At 37.3% G+C, this 25,282-nt stretch overlaps 1 protein-coding gene across 4 annotated transcripts in view; it reads right to left on the reverse strand.

Annotated features, from left to right (window-relative positions):
* Positions 1-524: 524 nt before the first annotated feature.
* LOC130922902 (gamma-aminobutyric acid receptor subunit pi) overlaps positions 525-25,282 on the reverse strand; it is a 92,129-nt gene continuing 67,371 nt past the window's right edge. For 2 of the 4 annotated variants that reach the window (XM_057848155.1, XM_057848157.1), the window contains 7 exons: positions 22,211-22,278; positions 20,343-20,560; positions 13,202-13,284; positions 8,723-8,860; positions 4,313-4,465; positions 3,975-4,165; positions 525-1,839 (listed from right to left, as the gene is read on the reverse strand). In XM_057848155.1, coding sequence (XP_057704138.1) covers positions 1,474-1,839; positions 3,975-4,165; positions 4,313-4,465; positions 8,723-8,860; positions 13,202-13,284; positions 20,343-20,560; positions 22,211-22,278 — 1,217 coding nt within the window. In that variant the 3' untranslated portion in view covers positions 525-1,473. The remainder of the gene's footprint in view (positions 1,840-3,974; positions 4,166-4,312; positions 4,466-8,722; positions 8,861-13,201; positions 13,285-20,342; positions 20,561-22,210; positions 22,279-25,282) is intronic. The other 2 variants (XM_057848156.1, XM_057848158.1) reach the window with 1 other exon arrangement.

A 25,282-nucleotide genomic window follows, 5' to 3' on the forward strand; every position in this document is an offset into this window, starting at 1 on the left:
TTAACTTAAGCATTTATAATTTCTCAGTTAAGGGACACGTGCTACACTTTACAGTAAGGGTCCAAAAAGCATTCAGTAATGGTTAATAAAGGTTAAGAAGGGGGAACTTAAGCGTTTATAATTTCTTAGTTAAGGGACACATGTGCTACACTTTACAATAAGGGTCCAAAAAACATTCAGTAATGGTTAATGAAGGTTAAGTAATACTTATGAGGTACGTTCACGTAAAATAATACCATACTTAAGGTTAGGTTACAATATATATAATACATTACTTAACATTTATTCAGATATACATTAGTGCATTAATAAATAATTATTAATGTATACGGTACTAGTGAGTGATTGTTATTTTAAAATGAGAAACATTGCTCTGTTAGTCCGTGGATGCTGCTAACCTCACCTTAAGTATTGTATTATTTCACGTGAACGTACCTCATAAGTATGACTCAACCTTAATTAATCATTACCGACTGTTTTTTGGACCCTTATTGTAAAGTGTAGCACACGTATCCCTTAACTAAGAAATTATTAATGATTAAGCCCCCCCCAACCTTCATTAACCATTACTGAATGCTTTTTGGATCCTTATTGTAAAGTGTAGCACATGTGTCCCTTAACTAATAAAGTATAAATGCTAGCTAAGTTAACAAACCCTAACCCTAACACAATATCCAATTCAATTCAATTCAATGTTATTTGTATAGCCCTATATCGCAACAGGTTTGTCTCAGAGGGCTTTACAGAGTCATTTTGATACACAGTCAGAAACAGTAGATGAATGAGATAAGTCCATGACCTGGTCATCCCCTGTGTAGGCCTATATTTTTTATTTTATTTTATTTTACCAAACCATTAGTTACTGTCTGGTTATGAATTAACTAATGCATTACCTAACGTATTAGCTAATGCATTAACTCATGTTAATTAATATATTAATAAATGTAAGATAAGCAATTATATTAATTATTGTAATGTTACTTGAACATTAGTTTTTGTCTAAAAATGCATTAACTAATGTTAATTAAGAGACCCTTAACTCATGTTAATTAATATATTAATAAATGTTAGATAAGCAATTATATTAATTATTGTAATGTTACTTGAGCATTAGTTTTTGTCTAAAAATGCATTAACTAATGTTAATTAAGGGACCCTTATTGTAAAGTGTTACCGAATACCTGTGCTAAAATGAGAAATATGCAAACCAAATGGTTTTCATCTTTGAAGCACTTTTTCCTTTTCATGTCAGTTTTTTTCGAAGTGTCAGACCTCACCAGTCAGCCTTAAGTAGGCTAAAACAGCAGCGTTGAACTAAAATAGTAGCCTTGAAGACTTTCCCTTTATCACCTGAAAATAGCAATCTTGTATCATTATCATTATTCTGCTGCTTATAAATCGTAAAAACTCACCTCAGAACCACACCTAAGTCACACTTGTACGTACAGTGAAATATACGCCCTGTCTAAAATACTAAAAGTACAAATAATACGTCCAGTAAAGAAGATTAACAATGACAAATGATAAGGGGAAGGTGACTCTTGAGTAGTTGTCTATGTGGTGTGGATTATTGATGTGACAGCAGCTGATGAAACTGAGAAGTTTGCGAAGGGTAGCCAGAACAGTTAGACACCAATTGGTAGGTTCTGGAGGGGGCGCCTCAGGCTTGGGCTCACTGCCTGTCGGGCTGGATGGGTCGATTGCCAATTCGTTGGAGGCGGAAGCAGCGGCTGGACCTGGGTCTGGCTCCTTGCGTCTTTTGGCCCTGTCAGAGTGGCTGGAGATGGTGGTGACGATGCCATTCATCTCGTCATCAAAGTTGTGCATTTGGTGACCATACTGTAACAAAGTAATCAACACTTAACTGAAAATGAAAAATTAATAATGATAATATTGTATGTAAATAACTGACTGACAAATCAAATAACTGCAGGGTTGATAAACTATTTTCAACCTATACACTACAAAAAACGATTTTTGTGGGTAGTAATTATGATCCATATAAATTAAGCAAGTGAACTCTATTAAAGTGGTTATAATTAACGCTTTTTGCCCAATTTTAATCAGTATAAACTTCAACTGGAACAAACAAGATAATATCCACTCAAAAATATTAGGTGAGTGCCTAAGGCTGCACATTCGCCAACATGTCTTCTATGAAACTGAAAGGAGGACTGTTTCATTTGGCGAGACACTCCAACTTGAATGGAATCGTACAGTAACAGGTAAGTTTGAGCTTACTGTTGCTTTTAAAATTGACAATGTGAAAACATTAACAAGCCTTGTACGCTGCGTGTTAAATTAAGAAGCCCCTATAGTAAAAAATGTTTTTATATTTTATTCCTGGCTTTCAACAGTCATTCCTGATAGCTAGCTGTTTTTCAGAGCATAGCAACATGAGTTGCTGGTAATGATGTGGCTTAATTTGAACCATTAACCTTACACTGTAAAAAAAAATCCCATAAATTTTACGGAAAAAAAACCTGGCAGCTGTGGTTGCCAGAGAAATGTGTTAAAAATACAATTGAATTGTAAATACCATTACAGAAAAATCTATATTTTACAGTTAAAATCTGTAAAAGAAAATAAATTTTTAACCAGTAAAACCAACAGCTTTTTGCTGCTGAATCAGCATGAACGTGCTGCTTTTAAAACAAAATAGCTCCATAAAATTTAAAAATATGTTTATTTTACATAAAATCTCATTTAATTTCATTGAATAATAGCGATTTACTGTAAATCCAGCATTATAAAACTTAAAAAAAATAAAAATAAAAAAAAAGATTTTTTCTCGGTTTCGAAATATCATTGCTTTGCTAAGTTTATGTATCAAGCAATGTGTGGAAGAATATCACACAATTCAATTCACAATTCATGCTGCGATGTGCCTTCCACACTGATATATATATATATATATATTAGGGCTGTCAAACGATTAAAATTTTTAATCGAGTTAATTACTGCTTAAAAATTAATTAATCGTAATTAATCGCAATTCAAATTTTCTATAAAATATGCCATATTTTTCTGTAAATTATTGCTGGAATGGAAAGATAAGACACAAGATGGATATATATATTCAACATACGGTACATAAGGACTGTATTTGTTTATTATAACAATAAATCAACAAGATGGCATTAACATTATTAACATTCTGTTAAAGCGATCCATGGATAGAAAGACTTGTAGTTCTTAAAAGAAAAATGTTAGTACAAGTTATAGAAATTTTATATTAAAACCCCTCTTAATGTTTTCCTTTTAATAAAATTTGTAAAATTTTCAATCAAAAAATAAACTAGTAGCCCGCCATTGTTGATGTCAATAATTACTTACACAATGCTCATGGGTGCTGAAGCCTATTAAATCAGTCGCAACCAAGCGCCAGCAGAGGGCGGCAAAACTCCATAAAACACAACAAGTGAGCGTTTCACTGTACTCTCATTTAAATCTGTCTGAGCGGGGCATCTGCGTTAATTGCGTCAAATATTCTAACGTGATTAATTAAAAAAAGTAATTAACGCCCGATAACGCGATAATTTTGACAGCCCTATTAAAAACATTCAGTAAACCATACAATACAATACACTACAACCATGAGTAAATAATACTCAATTTTAATTGGTATTAAGTGACATAATCTGTTTCAAAAGTTAAAGTAAACCTTACCCTAGTTATTTGAGTATATTATTGTTAATGCATTTAGGTAATATGTACTTAGTAAAGTTGGCTAAACTTTACATTAGCAAACTGAGTGTAAATTGTTACCTCAATTTTATTGAGTAAAATCTATAGGTTGTTTATTAGAGTGTAGGATCCCTCTTGACAGAAATAATGTGTCAGCCGAACCATGAGGCATGCTGTCAAAACACTGCTCCCAAGACTAATGATGATAATCACTGATTCCAACAAGAAAGGTGCAAACACCACAATGATGGAAACAACAAGACAGAATAAAAATAGGGGTGTCTCACCATGAGCATGTGTGTGTCACTATAAGTGAGGGTGCAGAAGTGAGCCACAGCATACTCGATCAGGGCTCCGAAGATAAAGCTGAAGCAGATTCCTAAGTACACGTCAATTGCCTTGATGAAACAGTTGGCATTGGGTAAAGATGTGCGAGCACCCATCATCAGAGTGGTCATTGTCAGTACCGTGGTTACTCCTGGCAACACACACACAGTTCACATTCAATGATGAATAACGTCAGTTAGAAGAATTACAACACCTCTACGGAAACAGCTAATGCATCTTAAATTATACGCAACAGTTAAATAACCTTTTTTGGTATTTCCTACTGATTGATACATACCTATACAAATTCGTGCTGGTACAGATGACAGAGAAATCCAGAAGGAGACCCAAGAGAGGACCACCAAAAGACTTGATGGGACATATGTCTCCAAGATGAAGTACAAGATGCTTCTTTTCAGCTCAAAGTGGAACACCAGCTTAGGGTAGTGACCTTTCAGGAAATAAACACCAGGTATGTAAGTCTCACTGAGAAATTGGTATATTTACTAAGTTTTATTTACAAACATCTGGCAACACACAATTCAAAGAGAGACTGTCAAACCAATTTTAACTACTTCAGGTCCATTGATGATGATGTGGTTGTTTTCATCCTTCTGCTGTGGATTAAGTGAGTTATTCACTAGTAGACATCTAATCCATTTGAACTGCAAGGAGTGATAGCCATTCATTCGCTTACAGCCCTTCCACTTCAAATGGATTGGACGGCAATCGCTGTCAATGGCAGCCAACAGTGGTGGATGAAGTACTCACTTTTTTTTGTTACTTGAGTAAAAGTACAGATACAGGTGCTAAAAATTACCTAAGTAAAAGTAAAAATTACTTGCTTTAAAATTTACTTTACAAATAAAAGTGTTTTCTCCCGATGCAAAAATGTATGTATATGGCGGAAAACACAGACAAGGCTGAAAAAGCTGCTCTTGCACCCCTCTATAAAATAAACTGCTGTATTTTAAGCCAAAAGAACTGTTGTGTCTGATAGAACAATAAGTCTATATGCTGCCATAGCAGATTCCTGGCGCATTAAGTCCCCGAACTATTTTTAATTTATCCGTTTTACCCTGAAAACCCCCGTTTACAGATGTCGCGCAAACGCTTTTGTTTCAACCCAGCCAAAAAAAAGAAGGTACAGTGGGGAGAACAAGTATTTGATACACTGCCAATGGCTTTTCCCTTGGCAGTGTATCAAATACTTGTTCTCCCCACTGTAAGTAATTAGATTTTTTTATTCTAAATGTCTGTCATTTTTAGCTTAGAATCATTTATTGATGTCTAATATTTTGTTTAAAGAAAAAAAAAAAGACTTAAAAAAATGATTTACCCGCATATTTTCAAGTTTTAAACAAATTACGTCACAATGAAAAAATTGGCGTCTGTAAAAAAGTCACGGATATCTACCTCATAACTATCGCTTAATTGTATTTTTTTTCGTTACTGTTGCATTTTCTCCAATATTTTAGATGATAAATAATCGATCCAAACAAAGTAAAATTGAAAAAAAAAAAAACCTTTAAAAAGGTAAATATATGAAAATGAAAATCTCGATTTCTCCTTGACGTCTGCGAGTTCTGCATCGCGACCCGGGTTATATTACCATGTTTCACCCATAAAATTCCAGCTGTGGCCATTCACATCTGTGTCTTGACACTCGATGATACATGCGATATGGAGTTTTTGGATTAAAACAAGATAAGTATGCGATAATATCTCATTAAAATCATGTCGTCTTTAATTCAGCTCTCGCGTGCTCTTACCTCCAGTTAGGGTTTTGCTGTTTAAAAAAAATTTATTTATTTATTTTTTTAAATGCCCTCCCGTTCAAAATTTTTATTCCCCCAGAAAATTGAGATTTTAAGCTTTCCAATGATGTATCACAAGTGCAAATCGGACAATTTTTAAAATTTGGACAAATTGGGGGTCTCAGAGCGGAACTTCAAGTCACCTAAGTGAAAACACAGACAAAGCAGAAAAAGCAGTTTCTGGTCTTGCACCCTTTTTTAAAATAAACTGCTGTATTTTAAGCCAAAAGAACTTTTGTGTTTGACAGAACAATACGGCTATATGCTGCCATAGCTGTTTCATGCCGCATTAAGCCTCCGAACTATCTTTATTTTGTCCGTTTTACCCTGGAGACCCCTCTTGACAGACACCGTTTAAATTTGCCCGGAAAAAGCAAAGAAGACGGTCTTCAACAAGAGAAGGGTGACTTCAGTGAAACAACGTACGACAGTATTTATTATCATAATTATTGTCTCATGTACTTTAGTGATGTAATATTAGGACTGCCTTGTCTGGCTTTTTCCGGGCGAATGTAACTAGTGATCTTAATTGGAGGGCAAACAGCCGACCAGTGTACTTCCGCCAGCTCTATGATTGGTTGGCTTCTTGACACGTTAGCAGTGTGTGCTCAACTGAGCGCGCAGAGAAAACAAAGAGCAGGAGGGGAGAATTGAGCGGCACAGAGAACTTTTTTTTTTTTTTGCTCAAAATCTATGATTGCTTGCTCAAAATCTTTAATTGCTTGCTCAATATGCTTATTGTGCTCAAAATCCATTGTTGCTTGCTCAGAATAGAGGCTGCAATATAACGCCATGAAATTTAGCTTAATGGCAGATTGCAAGCAATTATTAGGTGCATACCGCCGCCTAGTGTACAAGAGTGCGTAGTTTTTATTGGTCAATAGTTTACCCGCCTAATCTTGCTTGTATTCGTGTTGCTGCCATCTAGTGCTCAATTACGACATAGTTGCACATAGCTTATTGATTGCGCCAGAGGCATGAAAACAAAATTATCAATTGATAATGAGGAAAAAAAAAAAGTAACAGTAAAAGTACAGATATGTGCTGTAAAATTAAGTGACGTAAAAGTACCACTTTATATTTGTACTCAAGTAAAGTACAAAAATGTATTTAAGTACCGTAACGAAGTACCTTTACATTCCACCATTGGCAACCAAAGAGTGAAAAAAAGACACCTTATGCCTGCTCCATGTTACATAGTTGGTAAAGTGCTCTATTCTTTCTAGCAAAATTAGCGTTATTATGTTTACAGTAAATTACATTATATTTGTAGTTATGTTTACGTGGGAATTAGAGTGTAGAGTTGGCTATTGTTGGCTCACGACAGGCTGGCTAACTGTTAACTAGTGCTCACTGTCAAGTGCTCCCTTGTTTTAATAAAAGTCCAGTTTTATTGCCTGTTCTTGGTACAGAACCAAGAATGGGCTATGAGCAGGGCTTTTGGGTCCTCTTCTTGTTAACACACAGGTGCACTTTCAATTGCTTCATTTATCAAACTGTAAGAAAATAAAGTACATACGCTAACTGTTATTCTACGTGTTGTCACAGATAATAAATTCAAATATATTTAGTAGGGGTGTAACAGTACACAAAAAGGTCACGGTTCGGTTCATTTTCGGTACAGTAAGAAAACAAAATGCAAAATATAAATGTGCTAGTTGTTTATTACACACCTTTGTGCTTTCAACATAGGAACATTGGCCTATACAAAGCTAGAATTCTGCTCAAAAAGTAGCGGGTATTTAAAGATAATCCAACAACAATTTGCCTTTCAGACCCCGCGTATTGGTCAGCTTTCTTTCTGAAAGAAAGAAGAAAAAAGAAGTCCTGTGCTAAAGAGAAAAGCAATCCCAATGACAATGATTTTAACATGTATTTTACAAATAAAATGCCTCAATGAATCATTTTTTTTTTCTTATGAGCGGTTTTCAAAAGCTTTATTGGTGGATTTTCTCAAGTTAAAGCGCCACACAGAAATTAATAAATTTAATTGTGTAAGCAGGATCTGTGTATTATTCTTATTATTTATTTACAGGTGTTTTAGCTCATTTCAATTTATTTTATTTAAATGGGCTATCATTTATTTTATTATGTGTTTATATTTTACAAATGTGATGTAGTATTCATTTATATTGTATATTTTATGTTGTATAACTTTAGTTCCTATGTGAATATTAGTTCCTACTTGTTTTGTTGTGGTAGGAGGGTTTTGTATTGAACATGGGGCCGTGTTGGTTATTATTATAGCAGAGAAGACAACAGTATATCAACAAAGTCAAGTCCACTGTGCCCCGATCTACCACTCAAGAGATCTGATGGACTCAAAAAGTGGGTTACGATTGCATATTAGTTTGAAAATCGACCGGATCCACCGTATTTTTACACCAGTGACTTCCAGTCTGCCCGATCCTAGCTACCGGTAGTAGTATTGACGCAGGAGGGTCGCGTCTCGCGTCAAATAATAAACTCTGCCGTTCTTTTCACCTGCGTCGTTTTGAGCCGCTTCTGGGACGTGTCTAATACGGGGCCGCACTGCGACTGGTGTGCATTGGCTGATTGACTTTAACGCCTGCGTTTCACTGCATTCTCACGGCAGCCACATTGTCGCGCCGTTGACGTTTCTGGGTTATACTGTCCTACCGTGTTGGTCCTCATTATAGTAGAGAAGACGGAGTAAATATAATCTACACAAAGAAACTGGAACCCGATCGACTCACAGCCTCGAAAAATAAGGGTTACATTACGCCAGAAACTCGTTCCGTACGCCACCGTTCCGAACCGAGCACCACGTACCGAAAGGGTTCAATACAAATACACGTACCGTTACACCCTTAATATTTAGTTAAAAACCCTGACAGAAGGTGCGTATATAATGTTGGCAGCATCATTACCAGTTTCATAGATAGCCTCCGACACAGAGGTGTAGTGGTCTTCAACCGTGTACTGAGCAAGCTGAAGAGTATCTAGGCCGCTGACAGACTCATTTCCTCTGGTCCAGTAGAACATGACATCATTGATGTTGTAGCCCCCTATGGACAAAGAAACTGATGAAAGTGAAACTTTTTTTCAGGAACATTGCACAAAAGGGATGAGAGGTTTGTCAGTGGAAATTAATCACTTCCCTTCCAGAGAATTCATCAAATAAGCACTAGGATATCATCACATAGCAGCGGAACCATTCTTTTATTTAGCGCAATGTAATGCCTTCTTGGCCATGAGGGACTGCAGTTTCTGTACTTGTCCTCATGTGACATTGCAAAGCTGCTATTAATAAGATATTGTGGAATGCGTAAGACAGAATGCCACTAAACTAAAACGTAGCACTGCATAGCACACCTTGGAAAGTGAATTAACTGCTCCTCCCACGGTTAGGTTATTATGGGATTACAAGCCTCAGTTGGCGTAAAGTCCCTCTTATAGCAGTACAAGAGCACAACGAATTTAAAACTCCTTGGAAAAGCTAGTTTAAAGAGGATGTGTTCCCCTCGAGGGGAGATACAGTATTCAAATATTTCTACTTTCGTTTCCACACCTGAAATGGACAAACTGTGTAAGAACCTCGACCCAAGCTTTGAAAACATTGTCGGTGTTTAATGCATTCTAGCCACAGTGGAAACAGAATATTTTCACTGCAATAAAGCTAACCATGTTTGACAAAAAGTCCAAATGGAATTGTTACTGAGAATGAATTCATCATGTAAACGCTTTATAAAAAGCACAACGCATGCCTCATATAAACCGCACTAATCATACATATTGTACTCGGCTCCAGAGAGCCTTGCTAACCCAGATAAAAGCTAGGAAAAACTGCCGTATATTGCAATATGGACTCTCTATATATTGCTGGCAAATGCTTACATTCCCAAACACTGTGCACAATAATATGCCTTCAGGGATCAACAGCTGTGCTGTGCTTTAAGATCTCTATATGTCTCTGTATTCAATCCCTGTAGGTATCTCCGTTTTCAGGTATTCTAAACATGTACATTTTGCCTACAAAGTAAGTAGATTCCTAAGTAGATTGAGAGGAAATAAGTGGGGCAAATAAGTATTTAGTCAACCACTAATTATGCAAGTTCTCCCACTTGAAAATATTAGAAAGGTCTGTAACTGTCAACATGGGTAAACCTTAACCATGAGACACAGAATGTAAAAAAAAAAAAAAAAAAAAAAACAGAAAATCACATTGTTAGATTTTTAAAGAATTTATTTGCAAATCATGGTGGAAAATAAGTATTTGGTCAATACCAAAAGTTCATCTCAATACTTTGCTATGTACCCTTTGTTGGCAATAACGGAGGCCAAACATTTTCTGTAACTCTTCACAAGCTTTTCACACACTGTTGCTGGTATTTTGGACCAGTCCTCCATGCAGATCTCCTCTAGAGCAGTGATGTTTTGGGGCTGTCGTTGGGCAACACGGACTTTGAACTCCCTCCACTCCAGGACCTTGAAATGCTTCTTACGAAGTCGCTCCTTTGTTGCCCTGGCTGTGTGTTTGGGATCATTGTCATGCTGAAAGACCTAGCCACGTCTCATCTTCAATGCCCTTGCTGATGGAAGGAGATTTTCACTCAAAATCTCTCGATACATGGCCCCATTTATTCTTTCCTTTCCACAGATCAGTCGTCCTGGTCCCTTTGCATAAAAACATGATGTTTCGACCCTCATGCTTCACCGTGGGTATAGTGCAATTCAGTATTCTTTTTCCTCCAAACACGAGAACCTGTGTTTCTACCAAAAAGACGGGCCTGGACGTGTAGTTTCTTCAGCAGGAGGAGACGTCTGGTAGTGCAGGATTTGAGTCCCAGGCGGCGCATTGTGTTACTGATAGTAGCCTTTGTTACTGTGGTCCCAGCTCTCTGTAGGTCATTCACTAGGTCCCCCCGTGTGGTTCTGGGATTTTTGCTCACCGTTCTTGTTATAATTTTGACGCCACAGGGTGAGGAGGGAGTTGAAAGTCTGTGTTGCCCAGCGACAGCCTCAAAACATCACTGCTCTAGAGGAGATCTTCATGGAGGAATGGGCCAAAATACCAGCAACAGTGTGTTAAAAGCTTGCGAAGAGTTACAGAAAACGTTTGGCCTCCGTTATTGCACACAAAGGGTACATACCAAAGTATTGAGATGAACTTTTGGTCTAGACCAAATACTTACAGGGTGACCCAAAAAAAAGTTTACACTCAGTTGACTGCTTGTTTAAAAGCCATTGAAACATATCTAAATAGGTTGTCATGCTTAAGTGATTCATTAAGGTCACTCAATGCAGCTGGTAATCTCTCGTCTCTACAATTCCTGTGCTTCTGCTGAAAATGAAGAAAACTTTAGCTGTACCTGAATTGCTGCGTGCCGGTCTGACACCTACTGAGATTGCAGCAAATCTGAGAATATCCAGATGTGCAGTCTACAAATTTAAAAAGAAGCTGAAAGATACTGGAACAGCCTCACGAAAACCTGGGTCTGGAAGTGCCGATCTGTGCGGACCAAAAATTTGGTTGACAAGGTGATATGTGGCCACCCCAGAGTCCAGATCTCAATCCCCTGGAGTATAGCATATGGGCAACTGTGGAGGACAGTGTCTGTAAGAAGCGGGCAGCCTTGGAGAGGTCCATTGTTAGATCTTGGGAAAAGATGACAGCATCCTACATAAAGAAGACCTGTCAAGCGTTCCGCAGGCGCCTGGAGGCTGTTATGACACTTAAGGGAGGACACATTGAAAAATAGAGTGTACTGTACATGTTCTTTACAATAATGTATAATTTGTGATTAAATTCTAATTCTAAGCTGAATAAACATGGCATTTAAGTTGTATTATGGCAGTGTAAACTTTTTTTGGGGTCACCCTGTATTTTCCACCATGATTTGCAAATAACAATGGGATTTTGTTTTTTTTTCTTCACATTCTGTTTCTCATGGTTGAGGTTTACCCATGTTGACAAATACAGGCCTCTCTAATATTTTCAAGTGGGAGAACTTGCACAATTAGTGGTTGACTAAATACTTATTTACCCCACTGTATAGGAAAGTCAATTACATGCAATGACACTTTTCGGCCTCCCCTTAAAATTCGCTTATGATCAGAAGGTATTATAGTGTTCTTAACATGCAATTACATTCATTTTGACCATGAATGGCAACCAATGAGGTAATACTATTGGTAGGATAGAGCAAACAGAAATAAATAAAATTGTTATGTAAAATGATTTATTCATAACTAAATACATTATTCAAAAACTAAGCACAACGATGACTCTAATTAGATTCCACTGGTGTTTTTTTCCATTTAGTTCAGCTATTGTACTGCAACTCACCAAAAAGGAACATGTTTGGTGTGTTTCCCACATTTTTCACCAGAGGGAGTAAGAGAAAAAACACTGCAGTGCTGTTTCTCTACTTCACTTTAATTAATTGTTTTCACTTCATGTATTATTAAATACATTATTGGTGCTCTAAATAATTCACCAAAGGAGTCCCACATAAGGGCAATAGTTCAAGCTTCCCACGATAAACACATAACGAAAACGATGCATCTATTAAAAATAATGAAAATCAGATGTGTACAAAATAACTGTGCTGCGGTTCCATAAAATTTAAATTCCACTCAACTGTAATGATTACCAAGCGCAAATTATAGCAATTACAGCTGACATATCACTTCACACTTTGTTCCCAGAAACTGCTAAATATTTTACCAGCCGAATGAATGCTCAGCTCCCTCCCACAGTGACTCCATACTCAGCTGTCAAGTGTCTTTTTTTGCAAAATTTTAGAAGAAATTAATCTTTGACTCCATCTTCACATGGGAGATGAAGAAAAAGTAAGCTGGATATATCAGTAAAAAAAGAGTCAGATGATCAAATTGAAACTTTCTGAAAACGCGAAAGGGTTGTGACAGAAGGTGCAGAAATTTAGCTGGGAATTATTGAGGTGGCGTTATCCTTTCAGTTTCAACCTCCAGATGTCCTTATGTCTGTTAAAGGGGATTGTAGCGCCTTCATTTTTTATTTTATTTTTTTATTTTTCCTTTTATTCTGGCACTCGGTTGGCTTTTGGCGAGGACTGGAATGGGCTAAGCCTACATGGCTGACTGTCATTTAAACGCTGGGCATAAAGCAAGCAGATCATGAAGAATGACAGCGGATCAGCGAGGGCGGCAGAAACAACAGCGGGGGTAGTTTGTTTCTCACAGTGCAGCTATTTCATAACATGTCAGGATTTTAGGGAGGTTGTTGCTGCCCTGCTCTTGCTGATAAAACCAGAAGAATATGTGAGATCTAATGAAATATTAAATGTTATTCCTAATGATTATTTTTCATTATAGTATTGATTTAACAGAGCCTAAGACCATAGACGAATAGACAAAGTTCTTACAGCTCTCCAGTTGAAGTGTGCAGGTCTGCTTGTCCATTGGGTACTTAGTCAAATCCATGTTACAAGCCACAGTGGTTGTAATTCTGCAAGACATGAATATAGAAGTTGTTTATTGAAGAATTCTAGCACCCAACTTTGATTGGATTGTCTTTGAACAAGAAGACATCATGAAACTTTTCAAAGTTTAAAGAGCTAAGAATAAACATAATTCAGTCAAATAATACCTGTTGTTTAGTGAAGACTCACATTTGGCTCACATTCGGACTGTTCCAGCATTAAAAGGTATTCAGGTGTGAAAAATAAGGACTTAGAAACCTGAAAGAATTTAATAGTTTTCTTCTACAGAATATTAATCTATCACTTTGCTTAAAGGGAGACTCGGACTTGTAGGCTATAATAAGCCTCACAATTGTTCTCTTTTACTAAAATATGGGTAACACTTTACAATAAGGGTCTCTTAATTAACATTAGTTAATGCATTTTTAGACAATAACTCATGTTTAAGTAACATGACAATAATTCATTTAATCCCTTATCTAACATTTATTAATATATTAATTAACATGCGTTAATGCATTAGTTAATGCATTTTAAGACAATAACTAATGTTTAAGTAACATTACAATAATTAATTGCATTTATAGCAACAACAACAAGAAGTATATAATTTGTTAGTTATGGGACATGTTCCACACTTTGCAATAAGGATCCAAAAAGCATTCAGGAATGGTTAATAAAGGTTAAGAGGGGGGGATTTAAGCATTTATAATTTCTTAGTATTGGGATATGTGTGCTAGACTTTGCAATAAGGGTCCAAAAAACATTCAGTAATGGTTAATTAAGGTTAAGTAATACTTATGAGGTACGTTCACGTGAAAAAACACCATACTTAAGGTTAGGTTATAATATATAATCAGAGGTTGCGCTAGACATTTTCGTTGTCTGTCATTTTGACTGACAGGGTCATAAAAATCCGGTCATAGTCTATTTTTACCCGTCACTTAAATTTTAAAAATGATAATGATGACATATTCCAATAGTATTTAGTTTTCATTCATTTTTAATCAATATTGTAACGCTTGCTTGGCGGCGAAAAATTAGACACGGAAGTCGTGGTATTTTTCTCCCTTTTTACTCTGCTTACCGCCAACAACTCCGCCCCCAAAGAAAAAGAGGCAACGATATAGACCCCAATCACCAACGTCACACAATGATCTTAATTGTGGTTGTCAGCCCAAAATCTTCTAAATATATATTAAATGCATCTTACCAGATATAATGACTACTACATAGTCTGTGGTGATCATTTGGTGCCCAGATTTCTTGTCGAATTACAGCAGTCCATCTCGCTCTCATCTTCGGGTCTCTCAGAATACGGTAGAACTTCAAGTCTCTCCGTCTATCTTCTCTGTTACAGCAACCAACCGCCACACACCTCTTCACCATTTTCATTATTAATATTAACGAGCACAAAAACACGCCGTAATAGGAGGCATGTACGTAGCGGTAATGTGTAAACATGACGAGCTGACACACAATATGGCGGCTCCAGTCAGGGGGGCGGAGTTGTGATGTCATGTGATTGGGGTCTATACACAGGCGGCAATCTTGTCCATCAATTGGATGACGCGCTGGCACACCGGGTGCACCAATAAGAACCTCGCGTTGATGTGTCAATCACGGTGCCGCCGCCAGACCCCGGTGACGCTACAATATTCTGACAGAAGAGCCAACGACGTCACGCATTAAGAGAGACAATAGCTAATTAATATGCTAACTCGCCACCCTGTGGTCTGGGGTGTGAATTGCAACCTGTCAAAATGACGGACGGACTTCAGTTTTTTCCGTCACCGTTTTAAAAAACCGGTCAACGACGGAAAATATCCGGTTAACGCGACCCCTGATAATATATATATAATACATTACTTAACATTAATTCACATATACACTCGTGCATTAATAAATAGTTATTAATGTATACTGGTACTAGTAAGTGATTGTGTTATTTTGAAATGAGAAACATTGCTCTATGAGTCCTTGGGTGCTGGTATTATTTCACGTGAACGTACCTCATAAGTATTACTTAACCTTTATTAACCATTACGGAATGCTTTTTGGACCGTCATTGTAAAGTGTAGCACATGTGTGCCTAAACTAAGAAATTATAAATGCGAAGTTAACAAACCCTAACCCCAAGCCTTAAACCCTAACCCTATATAGGCGTATGTATATTTTTAATTTTACCATATTATTAGTTACTGTCTGGTTAATGCATTAGTTAATGCATTAGTTCATGCATTAGCTAATGCATAACTAATCTATTAGTTAATGCATTAACTCATGTTAATTAATATATTAATAAATGTTAGATAAGTAATTATATCAATTATTGTAATGTTACTTAAACATGAGTTATTGTCTAAAAATGCATTAACTAACATTAATTAAGGGACCCTTATTGTAAAGTGTTACCAAAATATTTTGTTAGAAACACCTAAAAATATTGCCATTGATTTAAAAATCTATAATATTTAGTACATGTTTTGACCTATGGAGGGCGCCATGTTTTATGGACGCTTGGGGTGATGACGTAGATTTTCACTGTCCACTACTGAATACTACAGGGTTACTGCAATTCTTTCTACACGGCGAGACGTCCAACACATGCGCTCATCAGTTAAAAGCGGTGAGTACTTACTATTTGTGTTTTTATTGAGTCTTTTATTACCTTTTCATTGCCTCAAAATACTTTTTTCTTGTGGTAGCTTTAAAGCAGATTCTTGATTTGTTGACAACAGAAGTCACGAAGCATATTTAAATCACCCTTATTTGATATGACTACGTTTAGGTATTTTCTTAAGATTTCTTTAGTATGTCTGTATGCATCTAAACAAAACAAGCTGAAAGCACACAGTAATTCTTTGGGTGTCAAATTCGCTTCTTGTGTGACATTTCGCCGGTGTAGCACATTTTGGCAGAAGTTTTTTTTTTTTTTTTTGCTACTCTCGTCACATCTCATCCCGTCTTTCCTATTCATTTTGCTTTTGCTGCTTGTTTTGTGAAATATCGATATTGCTGTCATGCTCATTAATGTTCCTCTCGTGTTCAAATTGAAAGGGTTGAACAGATGAGATGTTTATGTCGCTAGAGTCATACTCTGGAAGCCCGGCAGCGTAACCATGTGACGTCACTGCCCTGCGACGTCAACAACAATGGTGACCTGCTATTTAAACTAATTTTACAAATTGTATAAAAACGAAAACATCAAGCGCGGATTCAATATCAAATTATCTTAACTCATAATAACGTTTATCTTTTAAAAACTACAAGTCTTTCTATCCGTGGATCCCTTTAAACCTTGTGATTAAAAAACTTTTTTTTTTTTGCATGTGCAGTTAAAACAGTCTTGGTTCAGAAATAATGTTTAAAAATCAAAAGTCAAATCAAAAATCAAGATTGGCAGACTTTTTAAAAAAATCTCTGATCTGTGACGCGTGTACTCCTTTATGTAATTGTTATTTAAATCTTAATTTACAACTTTAGTACAAACCCTTCATTGTGAATGAAACCCCCAGACATTGCTTCATTAAATCTCCCCTCTATACTACTTCACTGTACATACATCTCAGTGCTTTCTCATGTATCCCTTAGGCAAACCACTAAAACATTCACGAATGCTCTAACACCTCACATTTCTCACCCATACTGTCTTTTCTCAGCCCCGATTCCCCAAGGTATCAGATCCTCCACTGACTATCCTTTCAGCCCTGTTTCACTCTTACCAGCCCAGCTTCTACTTAACATCTCGCTCATGGTGAAGCCAAAGGACATTCGAAGCACACATTGCAAAATAACATTGCACAAATTGGCAGCAAAACAAACTCTCCTCACAGCGGCATGTCACCCATAAAGAAAAATGTGGTCCTGCAAAGCCAGACTGAACTGATTGGGAATACCCAACTCAATTTTGCAACAACAAGATGTTCACATTAATTTCTTCCCCCTCTGTTGGTTGCGAAGCTGCCATTAACAACAGTGGAGATGTCTCCCATGTGGAATTTGCCCTCGTTTACTACACTTTGCTGTAACCAAGCAAAAAAAAAAAAAAAAAAACTGAATCATTTAAGGCGAGCCCTAAGTGCAACGTGATGAATCAATATAATGCAGGTTAATATAGTTTATCTTTATAATCTATCTATCCATCTATCTATTTTATAATACCGTATTGGCCCGAATATAAGACACTCCTGATTATAAGACGACCCCCTCTTTTTCAAGACTCAAGTTTGAAAAAAGACTTTTTGAACACCAAATTAATTTTTATAAAGAAAATAATTACAGTACATCCGAAACAAATGATTATAACAATATATTTGAGGGAAAAAGCATGTTATTTTGCCTCATTCAAATCTTAATATATGAACATTTAAATATGTAAACTAAAGTGCAATCACATTCCTAAATGAATGGCTTCTGGTTTTTGAAATGTAAATAAACCAATCTATTGTGATAAAACAACAAAAATGCAAAAACTGCATTAACCATCAAAGTGAAGTCTAACTGTAACTGTAGTCTTGAAACAAATCTGAAAAAGGAAAAAAAAAATGCTATAAAATAATGCAAACTAGTTAAACTTGAGAGTAGCTGAGATCTGTCAAGACAGAACATCGCTTGAATGATATCTGGCGCCATCTAGCGTCGTGAATGGGGAGAGTAGCTGAGATCTGTCATGACAGAATATCGCTTCAATGATATCTGGCACCATCTAGCATCGTGAATGTGTTTAATGTCTAGACTGCGGATATAAGACGACCCCCTCTTTTTCAGTATTATTTTAATGCAAAAAACATCGTCTCATATTCGGACCAATACGGTATCTCAAATCAATATCCAGTCCTTAAATATCTGTGCTTAGTGTTCACGTTATAGGATCTTTTGCGGATTATATTCAGATACAAACCAGGCTTAATTATTCCTCTCAGTCATTGGCACTCATTGAATTCAATGGCTGCCATTGGACTGGACCCAGTTCAAATGGATTAGATGTCAAGTGCCATCAATGGCAGCCAATGAATTCAATATTTATACGTGTTGGCTGTCATAATGGCCCTTCAAAGACAGCCCGCAACAAAGATGACTTTGACACCATTAGTAGCAGCAGTGACTAAACTCCCTGGTCTGCAATCAAGAGTGCTTTCACACTAGTACTGTTTGTCCGTTTTAAATGGACCAGAGTTCTTTTTCTCAGAAAGTCCACTTCGTTTTGTAAATGTGAACGCACATCCGAACTCTACTTCGGACCAAACAAACGAATTAGTCCGCTAAAAAATTGTGGGTTTCGATCTGGTTTAATCGCATCATCCTTCGCAACCGGAGCAAGGTCTGTTTTTGCTAATTATGTGCAGCGTCACAGTGTGGAGCTGTGATGCTATCTATTCAAAATCATTAATAGCAAGATGACAGACTATGGCCAAATGTTGTTGTGCTGCGCTAAGCTGTTGCATTTGATACGTAGAATCGGGTTCTACTGTGGCAGTTGTTTTGCATGCTGTTGCTGAACGTACTGAGGGGGACTGACAGTGGCATAGACAGGTGAAGCGACTCGGGGCGGCTGTTTCGTGAGTCTCGCTCTTCTGGAAGTGGCGACAATTTCAAAGTCCAAAAAGTTACGAAAGTGAGAGCGATGCTATGCTACATTACGTGCAGTGTCACAGCACCTGGCTGTGACGCTTCACGCTCCCTCCCCTCCCAGGATAGAGGTATTTCCTCTTCTATTTATTCAATCTGTTAGGACCCCTGAGCCCTGCTCCTCCCCTTGTGTGTTTATCTACCTTGATATGACGATTGGACCCATCTGTCCAATTTGGACCCATCTGTCCAATTTGGACAGATGGGTGAGCCTGGGACCAGGTGCAAATGATCATCGTTAACGGCTTACTTAAGCCAGTCCCTAGCCTCACCTCATCGCCAGATCAACAACTCCACTCCACTCCACGAGTTTGTGACTCTAGCTATCGCTTATTCCATACATTTGTATTGCCTCTATTCAGCTCATTTTGCCTTCGTTTATAAATCCTGCACTGCTCACCTGCCTGGACACCTCACCTGCTTGCAAACCACCGCCCAGCTGATCCTTTGGACACAGACTGCATTCTATTACTGAAATAAACCTTTTTCGCCAGGGTTACCTTGTCTTTCTCTGCACTTGGGTCACCCGCTCACCCAGAAACCCAACACAATCAATGAGTGCACCTTTCGTCCACGTGATGCTACTCGGAAAGTTCGGTTGGCGCAGTATAAATGCTGAAACTTTTTAACAGCTCATTTGCAAGTGTTGCTGAGAGGTAGCTCTCCAACCAGACCTTGGTTCTCTTGGTATAGTGTGAAAGCACCCTAAGTAGACACGTTTATAGCCCGATTGCATTTTCTTCTTCCTTCTCCATCAACCTGTTGTTTAGTTAAGCAGATAACACATCTAAAAATTAGGGCTGTGAAACGATTAAAATTTTTAATCGAGTTAATCACAGCTTAAAAATTAATGAATCGTAATTAATCACAATTCAAACCATCTATAGAATATGCCATATTTTTCTGTAAATTATTGTTGGAATGGAAAGATAAGACAAAAGACGGATATATACATTCAACATACTGTTTATAAGTACTGTATTTGTTTATTATAACAATAAATCAACAAGATGGCATTAACATTCTGTTAAAGCGATCCATGGATAGAAAGACTTAGTTCTTAAAAGATAAATGTTAGTACAAGTTATAGAAATTTTATATTAACACCCCTCTTAATGTTTTCGTTTTAATAAAATTTGCAAAATTTTCAATCAAAAAAATAAACTAGTAGCTCGCAATTGTTGATGTCAATAATTACACAATGCTCATGGTGCTAAAACCCATAAAATCAGTCGCAGCCAAGTGCCAGCAGAAGGCGACAAAACACCAAAAAAAAAAAAAACACAAGTAACAAGTGGACATGACACTGTGCTGTCATTTTAATCTGTTTGAGCGGGGCATGTGTGTTAATTGCGTCAAATATTTTAACGTGATTAATTTAGAAAATTAATCCCAATAATTTTGACAGCCCTACTAAAAACCAATAAACCGGCAAGTACTTTCATCATCTGACCTCAATGCATAAAGGACAGTCCCGTTTGGAAAGATGCGAATCAGTCTGTTCTCCACGGTGATGTCATGAAGGAAAGACTTCTTGGAGTCCACAATGAAGGTGTCGGGGACCCATAGTAGCTCCACTAGTCGCCCGTCAAGGCTCAGGCTCTTGTTCCCTTCAAATACCAAACGCTCATCTGTCCAGCGCTGACGAAGGAATATGGTGGCTGTGTAGTCCTGCAAGATTGAGGTCCAAAGGTTATAACAAAACTAATGGGCCACATCACTAAGTATGTCTAAAATATGCTGACGGATAGGAATGTTTCAACTAAATATGACATTCCTGTGTAGTTAGTCAGATTTTTTCCCCCGGGACTGTACGATATTATTGGTGTCAGGTCCCAGAGATGTTTCTATGCCTAAAGCAATTGAAATGCATGACTTTGCAGCCAGTCAGCAAATTAACTTCAATGACTGAGAGAACACGGCAGGGTACAGGTATTGTGGGTTGATATATCAGTGCTCCTAGTCTTGTTCTGTTGAGAGGATTTGATGATTTCCAGCTTTCCACTGTGCGTGTTCATTGCCCATCAAAGGTGTGCTGCTAATGTGAGTTATCACTCGGAAATGTTCAGTTAATTGTTTCACATTTGTCAGTGCAACTGGATAATTTGCGTAGCGTCTGACAGTGGCAGGGCAACACTCAATGCAGGAGTATCACTTCTTATTCTTTTTATAGATGCACTTAGGGGTCTCTTTAAAATGATAATTAGTGTAGATGAGTACATTGTATTTATATTTTGCTGTCTTACCTAATGTTGTCAAAAACTGTCACCCATCTGAAGCGTAAAATGTGTAAAAAAAAAATGCTTGTATACTTCTAGGTTACAAAAGCCGAAATATCTGCTCTATAAATTTGATCATGCTGTTGCTTGGGCCTTGAAATATTAGTTTACGCCTGACTTATTGGCTGTTCAAAGTTGCTGAACATTGGCAGGAATTGAATCACAATATCAGACTTCGTGATGCAAAAAATCCCTAACTTTCTCTCGTGTACTATTCAGGCCACGTAAGACTTCTGAGACCAAAACATCTGTTACATCAGATGTGCGGGTGTCTGATCTTGGAGGATTTCCCAAGTCTTGGACTGGCATGGTCTGTGTTTGTGAGATTTGTTGGATGTATGGCCAAAATTCTCAGAATCAACGTTGAAGGCACTGTAGTATGAAGTAAAGTACTGTTCTGAGTGGAGATCCGCGCAGAACTTGTCAAGTGCATGTGACTTTAATTCTTTTCGTCTCCGTGATGTAGTGTTGCATTGCACAAAGATTTTTTCGTAATACTCCAGAGAAAAAGCTCAAGAATGGAACTTATGTACAATCAAAGAATGACCAGAAACCAATCAGTCAAAATTAGCATCGTTTGTCCCTCATCAATAACAGTATAACTAATCATCCAACTGTTGATTAGTGCAAATGTCTTGTTTGAATCTTTGCTGCTAGAACTCAGTTTTTGTTTTTGTTTTATGAAATGAGTTTGCAGTTTCCCCAAAAGCAAAAAAGCAATCATCCCTAGGGAAGATTGCAGCCATATCCTTTAATGCGACCCAAAAAATAAAGATGTTGCTGGGAAGGCAAACAAGAATACATTAGGAGCCATATCCTGATTACCAAAGCTTTTGGATTGAATGATATACGAGGAAAATACATTTACATTTTTAAAATATAGATTTGATGAAGGGGCCGGCAGAGGAATGTTATTTTTAAAATGTATTGGTTGCAATGCTGCTGAGTTAATCCTTATTATTGTGGAGAACAGATTAAGAATGGCTGAAAAATATACACACATACACACACACCGATACAACACATACAAAAAATGTCTTACCATGTTGATCTCTGATATGGTATCAATGCTAGCAACATCCAAACTCATACCAACAGTCACAGGACCATCTAGAAACAAAGAACCAAACAATATACAATATCACCACATTCTTCCGTGATGAATAATTACAGATCATGTTAAGCAGTCATCAATACTTTAATGATGAATTTGATGAATAATCAAGTGTTGCTCACGCAACATTCAAATATAGACCTTAATTGCATCATCAGTTATTGCTTCTTAAATGATAAATAGTATTTATTTTTGTGCATCACTTAGTTCTATTGGAGAGCTTCAGAGGTGGGAAGTAATGCGTAACATTTATTCAGTTACATTTACTCAGTAACTTTTGGAAAAAAAATGTACTTCTGAGAGTATTTTTAACAAGCCATGCTTTTTACTTTTACTTGAGTAGATTTGTGAAGAAGGGACACTACTCCTACTCCACTACTTTGGCCTACAATAGTCGTTACATTTTTCTTCTTTGTTCTACATACCGTATTTTTCGAACTATACAGTGGGGCAAATAAGTATTTAGTCAACCACTAATTGTGCAAGATCTCCCACTTGAAAATATTGGAGAGGCCTGTAATTGTCAACATGGGTAAACCTCAACCATGAGAGACAGAATGTGGAAAACAACAGAAAATCACATTCTTTGATTTTTAAAGAATTTATTTGCAAATCATGGTGGAAAATATAAGTATTTGGTCAATACCAAAAGTTCGTCTCAATATTTTGTTATGTACCCTTTGTTGGCAATAACGGAGGCCAAACATTTTCTGTAACTCTTCACAAGCTTTTCACACGCTGTTGCTGGTATTTTGGCCCATTCCTCCATGCAGATCTCCTCTAGAGCAGTGATGTTTTGGGGCTGTCGTTGGGCAACACGGACTTTCAACTCCCTCCACAGATTTTCTATGGGGTTGAGATCTGGAGACTGGCTAGGCCACTCCAGGACCTTGAAATGCTTCTTACGAAGCCACTCCTTTGTTGCCCTGGCTGTGTGTTTGGGATCATTGTCATGCTGAAATACCCAGCCACATCTCATCTTCAATGCCCTTGCTGATGGAAGGAGATTTTCACTCAAAATCTCTCGATACATGGCCCCATTCATTCTTTCCTTTACACCAGTGGTGTCCAAACTATTCCACATAGGGCCGCAGTGGGTGCTGGATTTCATTCCTACAAAACAAGATGACATCTTTTCACCAATCTGGTGTCTCACAAGTGTAATCAGTTGATTGTTGATTGTCAGCTGCTTGTTTTAGCACAAACTTCATTGGTAAACTGTCTGTGCTCGATTAGTAGGAACAAAAACCAGGACCCACAGCGGCCCTTGCGGACAGGTTTGGACACCCATGCTTTACACAGATCAGTCGTCCTGGTCCCTTTGCAGAAAAATAGCCCCAAATCATGATGTTTCCACCCCAATGCTTCACAGTGGGTATGGTGTTCTTCGGATGCAATTCAGTATTTTTTCTCCTCCAAACAAGAGAACCTGTGTTTCTACCAAAAGTTCTATTTTGGTTTCATCTGACCATAACACATTCTCCCAGTCCTCTTCTGGATCATCCAAATGCTCTCTAGTGAACCGCAAATGGGCCTGGACGTGTACTTTCTTCAGCAGGGGGACACGTCTGGCAGTGCAGGATTTGAGTCCCTGGCAGCGCGTTGTATTACTGATAGTAGCCTTTGTTTTTGTGGTCCCAGCTCTCTGTAGGTCATTCACTAGGTCCCACCGTGTGGTTCTGGGAATTTTGCTCACCGTTCTTGTTATCATTTTGACGCCATGGGGTGAGTAGGGAGTTGAAAGTCCGTGTTGCCCAACGACAGCCCCAAAACATCACTGCTCTAAAGGAGATCTGCGTGCAGGAATGGGCCAAAATACCAGCAACAGTGTGTGAAAAGCTTGTGAAGAGTTGCAGAAAACGTTTGGCCTCCGTTATTGCCAACAAAGGGTACATAACAAAGTATTGAGATGAACTTTTGGTATTGACCAAATACTTATTTTCCACCATGATTTGCAAATCAATTCTTTAAAAATCAAACAATGTTATTTTCTGATTTTTTTTTTTCCACATTCTCTCATGGTTGAAGTTTACCCGTGTTGACAATTACAGGCCTCTCTAATATTTACAAGTGGGAGAACTTGCACAATTAGTGGTTGACTAAATACTTATTTGCCCCACTGTACCTGTCAACCCGAGGTCGTTGGCAATCTTACAAATAGTTACGTATGCCCTTACAAATGGGTGACTAATCTTACAACGTTGTATATAGCGTGCAAAATGAAAAAAAATTAAACTCAAATTTTAAAACAATAAGAATTTATTGGTAATATTTTAACATATAACCTGGTGTAATAAAAGAACAATCAATATCTTTAGCTACATCATGATTACTAAAATTTAACAGTGACTTTTGTTATAATTGTATCTATTACTTTTGGCAATTTCTGTCATGTCTTTTGGTGGCTGCACTTCATGGCATTTCAGCTCGCAATTCAGTTTGACTTGAAGGTACTGTACTTTGATAGTGTGTCCAATTATAAATTACAGTAAAAAGGTCAATTGATAAAATTAACTTACCAATGCAATCTTTGAGTCAGGGAACATTTCTTTTGCTAATTCTGAGAAGTGATCAGCAATAGTTGCAGGGAAATTGTGTTCGGCAACAAATTGGCCGAATAAAATCTCCGCTTTCGTCATTTTTCATTCTGCAGACTTCATCTTTCTGACCAGGGTTGTTAATCTTAGTATTAAAAAGTGATTAGTACATTTAAAAATTACTTCTTCCGAAAAGTAATTGAGTTAGTAACTCAGTTACCTGAATGTAAGAGTAATTAGTTACTTTGCAAAGTAATTGGTGTTACCTTTCATGTTTTTTTTTTTTTTTAAATTAAAAAAAAACAACAACAACAAAAACAATAAACATAGTAACCTTTGCTATGTTTGGAGGTCATTTAATGTTTTGAATCAACTGTTAAAGTTGTTAAAATTGCTCCCGTTTTTGCATTAATTCCCTTCCATCTACTTTCGTCATGTGAAAGTTATAAAACTTTTTCATCAT

Source organism: Corythoichthys intestinalis, chromosome 10 (assembly GCF_030265065.1).
Source record: "Corythoichthys intestinalis isolate RoL2023-P3 chromosome 10, ASM3026506v1, whole genome shotgun sequence".
NCBI classification, from domain to species: Eukaryota; Metazoa; Chordata; class Actinopteri; order Syngnathiformes; family Syngnathidae; genus Corythoichthys; species Corythoichthys intestinalis.